Source organism: Branchiostoma floridae, chromosome 18 (genome assembly GCF_000003815.2).
Source record: "Branchiostoma floridae strain S238N-H82 chromosome 18, Bfl_VNyyK, whole genome shotgun sequence".
NCBI classification, from domain to species: Eukaryota; Metazoa; Chordata; class Leptocardii; order Amphioxiformes; family Branchiostomatidae; genus Branchiostoma; species Branchiostoma floridae.
In genome coordinates, this window is record NC_049996.1 from 3,618,572 (window position 1) to 3,626,378 (window position 7,807).

The window sequence follows — 7,807 nt, forward strand, 5'->3', positions numbered from 1 at the left end:
TGTCTCGGATTCTTTTACATCTGTTGACTTGCTTGTGCTCCCCGATGCCGTACTCTGTTTCTTGTCGTCTTCCAAAGCTAACAATGCTTCCTCGAACTTCTCAGAAGCAATCTTGGTGTACTTGTTGTTATACGGCTGATTCTTGGTACCGGCCATGACTTCAAGTATCTTCTGAAGGAGCTTGGATCTTTGTGATTTCTTTTTATACTGGTCGTCTGTGTAGTTGTCGAAGATCACGTATCTGTCTTTGACGTGTTTCAGTAGCTCCTTGAACCATTTGGGGTTGCTGTCAGCGAACACGCAGTCTTCCAAAGTGTAACCGTGTCGCTCAGATTTCTTCTCAAAATCATCCCCGTAGGTAAAAAGGATTATGACATGCTTGAGGATGTCTTGTCGAAACATTTGGAGTAGACTGTCGTAGGCCCTTTTCTCTTCGTCTGTAAAGCGAGGGGGGAACCTGAAAACCAGTATAATGGCGTGTATACCACTATGTGCTAGAAGATGCACCCTACTTATCTCTTGGATAACTGTCTCATGTGGTACATCGGTATCAGCAAACCCTGGTGTATCAATAACATTGAGAATGTATCCGTTAATACAGGCCTTAGCGTTATCACAGTTCTTAGTTTGAGATCCCCCCATGTCAGACTCCTCGAACACCCTGTCTCCAACAATGCTGTTACCAGTGGCGCTCTTACCACTCCCCGTCCTTCCCAGCAGCACTATGTTGTACGGAGGCTGAAAATAATAACAGATGCACATCCAATATAAACAATATATATATATATATCTAAATCTATATCATACAGATTTGGATATAGATATTGTTTATCTATATCTATATCTTTATCTATATCTATATCTATCTAGTATCTATCTATCTATTTATCTTTCAGTCACTCACTCACTCACTCACTCACTCACTCACTCACTCACTCACTCACTCACTCACCCTCGTCAGATTATCTATCTATTTATTTATCTATCTATATCTATATATCTATATCTATCTATCTATATCTATTTATTTATCTATCTATCTATCTACATCTATATCTATCTATATCTATCTATCTATATCTATCTATATCTATTTATTTATATCTATATCTATATCTATACATGTCTCCCCCCCCCCTCTCTCTATATATAGATACATAGATGCATGCAAGGCTTATGGCTTCTATTTGTATGTAAATATGACCTTTTTAAGTGACGATTAACTCTTTACCTGCCAATGTACTTGAGCCGCAAGGGGTGACACATCTGCGTAAAATAGACATTATTGGAACTTTTATTTAGAAAACAACAGGAGGAAAAGATTCAAATTAGATGCTTCAGATACATTTTAGAATTAATGCAAATTAGATTCTAACAGTTGCTTACCCGGTGTCTGGCTCCTTGGTTCGAGCATTTCAGCCAAATAGTCCTGTTTGACGTCATCTTGGCGCAGTGCCGAGCAGAGAGACTGGACCGCCCGCTCCCCACCTCTGGCTATCTCTTCAAGTATCAACTCGTTCAACAGCTTGATAAGATAAAAGAGTTTTGGAAATGTTTTAATCACAATTAAGGGATGAAGTACACTTCATTAGTAAACCTCTTCACTATGAGGACAAACAAAAGGGGCTTTTTGCCATCAGTTACCACAATTTCCCCGAGCTTTTAGTTTTCTCTTGAAAACGTAAAAGAAGCTTTACTAGAATCACAAGACATCATCATTTAAAGGAGTCACTATTCATTGGCCACTGCCTCCAAAGAAGAAGCCTGCTTTATCCGAATGAAAGCTCATCTGTGTTGGTAAATTCCATAGTGAAACGTTTAAACTTTGTTCCAACACAAGGGAAGAAACTCACCATAAATTTTCGGCCGAACACTCCGACCTTCATCAGATGAATGATTCGCTGCACTAATCCGGAAGTCGTCGGATGACGTCAGGTAGCAGCGAATCATAAATGGCGGGAAGGCGAAACCTGCCACCGTCACGGTTCAATGAGGGTTGATGTGCCCTGATGTAGATAGCCTCCTTGACGCCCCTCACGAACCAATCCTGTTCAGAGTCCAAGATGCGAACTTGGTCCAGAGACACGGAGTGGCCCGGAGATTCGACGTGTATATGCTGAGACACTTCTGAAGATGTTGAACTGCGACGTTTATGTTCCATGAAACGGGTTCTTAATGATCGTGCCGTTTCCCCGATGTACGACTCAGTGCACGGACCTCTGAGGTTCTGTCCCGTACAACGAATGTGGTAAACCACGCCGCACTATTTTCTTTGGGCGTCTTATCCTTAGGCGCCACCAAAAGCTGCCTAAGTGTCCTAGTCGGCCTAAAGCAGGTCTTAATGCCGTGTGAGTTGAAGGTTCTACGTAAGGCTTCAGACAAATTTTGAATATATGGCAACACTACTAGTCCCTTGTTTACAGAAGTGGGGCGGTTTTGATTGCCAGTCCTAGTAGTTTTGGGTGCTGTCGCTCTGGACACTGCCCACTCGGGGTAACCACACTTACGTAAAGCTTGAGTAATGCGTTCTGTCTCTCTTTTTCTATCTTCCGGGTTGGTGATGATAGAATCAGCCCTATGGAACAAGGTACTGATGACACCCAATTTGTGTTCTAATGGGTGACTAGAGTGGAAATTTAAATACTGCTCCGTATGTGTGGGTTTTCTATAAATTGTTAAAACATCTTCAGAAGTGTCTCAGCATATACACGTCGAATCTCCGGGCCACTCCGTGTCTCTGGACCAAGCTCGCATCTTGGATTCCGAACAGGACTGGTTCGTGAGGGGCGTCAAGGAGGCTATTTACATCAGGGCACATCAACCCTCATTGAACCGTGATGGTGGCAGGTTTCGCCTTCCCGCCATTTATGATTCGCTGCTACCTGACGTCATCCGACGACTTCCGGATTAGTGCAGCGAATCATTCATCTGATGAAGGTCGGAGTGTTCGGCCGAAAATTTATGGTGAGTTTCTTCCCTTGTGTTGGAACAAAGTTTAAACTTTTCACTAAAGAAGCCTGCTTTGTTCATTGTCACATTATGTTTTCACCATGTACTTAAATTGTAATTAGCCTCCGGGCATAAACTTGAAAATTTAAAGAAAAAAAAAAACTTTCTTTCCTATAAAGCGCCATATCTTTGGTACACTAAAAAAACGACTTTTTAAAATGTTTCCTTTGATTTTCTTTGTTGCTTTTTTACGATGAAAATATCTTTCACAAACAACAACATTTGCTAATCACCTGTTTCCTTTGTCCGGCTTCTGCTTTCATCTCGCCATGCTTCTCAATAGATACGATACCGTCTTTGACCAGGTACTTGAGGATGTAGTTTCCCGCCATGTTCTTCACCAAGTTGGGATAGTTGCGACCGAGTGGGCTTGTTGTTTGTGTTGGTGAAACAGCTGACGCTGCTGAAACAGTGCAACAGTGTACATCTAAATTTTAACACTTCCCACAATTGTTTGCTACAGGTGGCCATCAGATTTACGACAGTGTTAAATATTGGAGTTCGAAACTGGCTGTTGACAAGATGATCAACAGAATGTTTGAACTATTAATACGATTATCCTGGGTCATCCTGTCAATAGTGCTATTTTCCCCACTATTGACAGGATGATCCTGTCAATATCCATAGGCTTGGGTCTTACTCGTAACATGGTATGATATTTTCTCATCCGGTTTCATGAAATTAATGATTATCATATGCCCTAGATCTTGGGAAAACACGTTTGTAGATAGATAATCTGTAAATACATTTTGCTTTAATTTTACGGGAAGTTTACACGACAGTTTAAACAAATACCAGGGTAAATCTCCTAAAAGATACAAACTCTTCGCGTTTACGATACTGTCGCAAACCTCCGACCACTTGTCCTTGTAACAAAGGATTATGGGAAGGGAACACAGCATCCGATACAACTTCCTACTGTATGATACAGTAAGCAATAAAAAGATAAGCTTTAACGATTAACAATAAACAGTTTGTTAATTAATGTTTTTTTACCTGCATTGCATTTCGGCGAGTCCTGTCGATTTTGTGAGACAGCATGGAAACTGGGAGCTGCAACATCCTTCATTTCAATGTTTATGTCTACCCATGATCCCAAGTCGGCATACGCACTGCCTGAAAATGTTATAACGAAAAGGGGATTAAGTCTTCACTGATTAATTGTACACACACACACACACACACACACACACTCAAACACACAAACACACACACGCACACACACACACACACACACACGCTCACACACAAACACACACGTGCGCGCTCACACACACACTCACAGACACACACGTGCAAACACAGACACGCACACACACACGCTCACACAAACACACGCACACACACACACATACACACGCTCACATACACACGCACACACACAGACCACATACACGCGCAGTCACACTCACACAAAATTATCACTGTAAATAGAAAATATAATTCGCTTTTTTACACATAACGTACTTTTAAGTGATAGAGACATGATATCTACAAAGATATCTACCTCCAAGTCCCCCACAGAGAGCTGAGATGACCTCCACCTCATCGTAGCTTTTCGCATCCGGCGCCAAGTTTTCCTGTGCCTTCAGTGACAGAAAGCTCGCATGTGTAGCTTTCCCAAACGAGAATACCACATCCACATTGCCATAGACACTATAATCATCACTTTGATGTTGCCCATCCTCCTCTGCTTGTTGTGGTTTGATAGTGTTTATGATGACTAATTTTGAATCAGGGTACCTTTCCTCTTTCAGGATAGATGCAGCGTCTAAGGTTGTGGCTGTATACCCTACGATGCAGCTGACATCTGTAGGAAGGTCAGGGAAATGTCTTGCATGGTATTCGCCTAACCAAGCGATATCTGGCACTCTTTTCCTCTTTGTGGTTTGTGGTTGGATGATGATGACCCCCTTTGTTCTTGCGTGTTTCAAATCGTCGTCGTTGTCTGTTAGGGCCAGAGTCGTGGAGTAAGTTTCCACGCCCCTGTTGTAAAGTTTCTGGGACAAGGTTGTGTTGATTTGGTTGACAGTTTGTCGGCTCTTGTCGTTTCGCTTCCAGTAGTCGTTTACAAGAAGTACAGCCATGGCTTTGTAGAGCTTTAGATGTTTTTTTTTGTGTGTGTAGAAAAACACGCTTTCGTTTAGTCCTCTGACCCTTCTTAAGTTGATATGACCCGAAGCCTGACCGGTGACGTCACCAACAGATCAAAGGTGCCCGGTAATCAGTATCGGCCCCCGTCTTGGTTGAGGGATGGTTGATATATCTGGCGTATTTGTCTCCTCTTAGAAAGTTATTTCATTCCATGCCCAGTACCTTAACCGGAAGTGTGACGTCAGCAACGGGTCAAAGGTACATGACCGGCAGTCGGTATCGGCCCCGTCTCGGTTGAGGAATGGTTGATATCTCCGGCCTCTTTGACAATCCTAAGCTATCTAATATCAAAATAAAATTGGCATTCAGACTGTCTATTTCCATTGCAACTGAGAAGTTTGGAAGTAGTTTACATAGAGTTTGAATACCCATAACTAATACATTTAGTTTCACTTTCTCTTTCAAAAGTTTGGCACACCCAAACGTACACTTTTTACTTTCGGCCTCAATCGCTGTCTACCACTCAAAAATCATAGCCACATTATGACTCGAGATATCAAACCTGGAAGTTCCACTGTAGTACAATACGAGCCGCTAGGGGGCCCAACATCTAATCGTTTCCAGGTCTCATCGACACCTACCCACAAAACGAATACCAATTATCACTATCCTGATTCATGTACTCTCGAGTTATCATGGACTTTTCTACACACACAAACGTACAAACGTTACCCAAAATATAACCCTCTCGGCGAAGGTAATTATATTGTCAACGATTGGAGAAAGAGGAACTAGTGTACATGAGCGAAAGTTAGTAACCACGGGGAGGGTCTTTTTAGCGAATGCCCACAAACGCCCACTCTAGAGAAGTCCGCGCTGCACGAATCTCATTTTTTTTGCTTGGAATATGTCCACGTTGTGCTCCCATGTATTAATCCTGAGTTTCAAGTCAATCCATTGACCCGAAGTGACATAAATCAAAGTTTTCGATTCTCGATGGTCTTTTTAGCGAACGCCCAGCAAAATGTCTTTTTAGCGAATGCCCACTATATCCACAAAAATATCGGCCGTCGCGCAACGACACCTAAACCTACCGCCACAAACATGTTCAAGATGGTGTCCCATTGATGTGTACGGAGTTTCCGTGCTTTACAAGCATTTTAAGTCCCTGTTTTTGGTCAAAATATACGGCGACGATACTACCATACTTTAACTATAGCAATTCAAAATGGCGGGCACTAGTCATGTGACCTCCTTGCGGGACTGTTCTATAAGTATCGCGGGAGGGACTGTTGTAGCATAGCTTCTCATACAACCATTTTAGAGTGAATTCTGAACAAGATTTTCATTTCATAGTGCTATCATCTGACTGATATTTACAATGTGGTCATTTTTTCTGTGCTATTATTACCCAGGTTTGAGGAACTTAGTGCAAATGTGGATATTGATTCACCTCAGTGCCCAATTAATGTACAAAAGGCCCAGACACATTAGTGTTATAAACCTGAATAGGGGCAGGTAACCAATACTAGAAAAACATAGCTATTTATTATTAACAATACTATTTACATTATAATAATAACTCTTCACCAAACTGGACTTTTCGTATCTTTATTTATCACAGAAACATTGTTACAATGAGGATTTGATTAGATGAGTATCTGAAACAGTGTGTACAAACTTATTTCAAATACAAAAATGTATTTCGTTTCACTTCCTAAATATTTTTAAAGTATTGGAAGAAGTTGCGCATAAACAATATTAATTGCATTATTTATGTGCAGTAAAATGTGACCACATGCTATCAATAGCCTAATAAAATGTTGGAACATGGCACAAGCGGGCTCCCCTTCTGAGTACAGAAAGGAAATGTTTTATAACATTAAGTTATGACGTAGAAAATTTCAATTGTAAAATGTACCTTTATTAACATTTACAAACAAATTGTTTTTTTCTCTTCTTAATAAATTACAACAATACAGGTAAGTAAGGTGTGTTTCCTTTTATAACAGGCCAGGTAAGACACCGTACAGGTAAGTAAGGTGTGTTTCCTTTTATAGCAGACCAGGTAAGACACCGTACAGGTGAGTAAGGTGTGTTTCCTTGACTACAGACTAGGTAAGACACCTTACAGGTGAGCAACGTGTATTTCCTTTCATTACAGACCAGGTAAGACACCGTACAGGTAAGTAACGTGTAGTTCCTTTGATTACAGACCAGGTAAGACACTGTACAGGTGAGTAAGGTGTGTTTCCTTGACTACAGACTAGGTAAGACACCGTACAGGTGAGTAACGTGTATTTCCTTTGATTACAGACCAGGTAAGACACCATACAGGTGAGTAACGTGTATTTCCTTGATCACAGACCAGGTAAGACAGTATATAGGCAAAGGAAAGTGGCTCTCACGTCCAAGTAATACTCTGTCTGGTCTATAGGCAAAGTAAAGACATCTTACTTACCTGTATAATGGCCTATCTGGTCTATAGGCAAAGGAAAGACACCTTACTCACCTGTTTAATGGCCTATCTGGTCTATAGGCAAAGGAAAGACACCTTATTCACCTGTATAATGGCCTATCTTGTATATAGGCAAGGGAAAGACACCTTACTTACCTGTATAATGCCCCATCTGGTATATAGGCGAAGGAAAGACACCTAACTTACCTGTATAATACCCTATCTGGTCTACAGGCAAAGGAAAGT

General features: G+C 41.3%; 1 protein-coding gene across 1 annotated transcript; it reads right to left on the reverse strand.

The window, feature by feature from the left end:
• Nucleotides 1-3: 3 nt before the first annotated feature.
• Nucleotides 4-1,521, reverse strand: LOC118405997 (immune-associated nucleotide-binding protein 1-like; the record flags this gene model as incomplete). The annotated part of the gene is made up of 3 exons (XM_035805852.1): nucleotides 1,387-1,521; nucleotides 1,232-1,266; nucleotides 4-738 (listed from the first exon to the last, which is right to left on the reverse strand). Coding segments are annotated over exons 1-3 (798 nt in total), but the record flags the coding sequence as incomplete, so codon positions are not given.
• Between the last annotated feature and the right edge of the window lie 6,286 nt (nucleotides 1,522-7,807).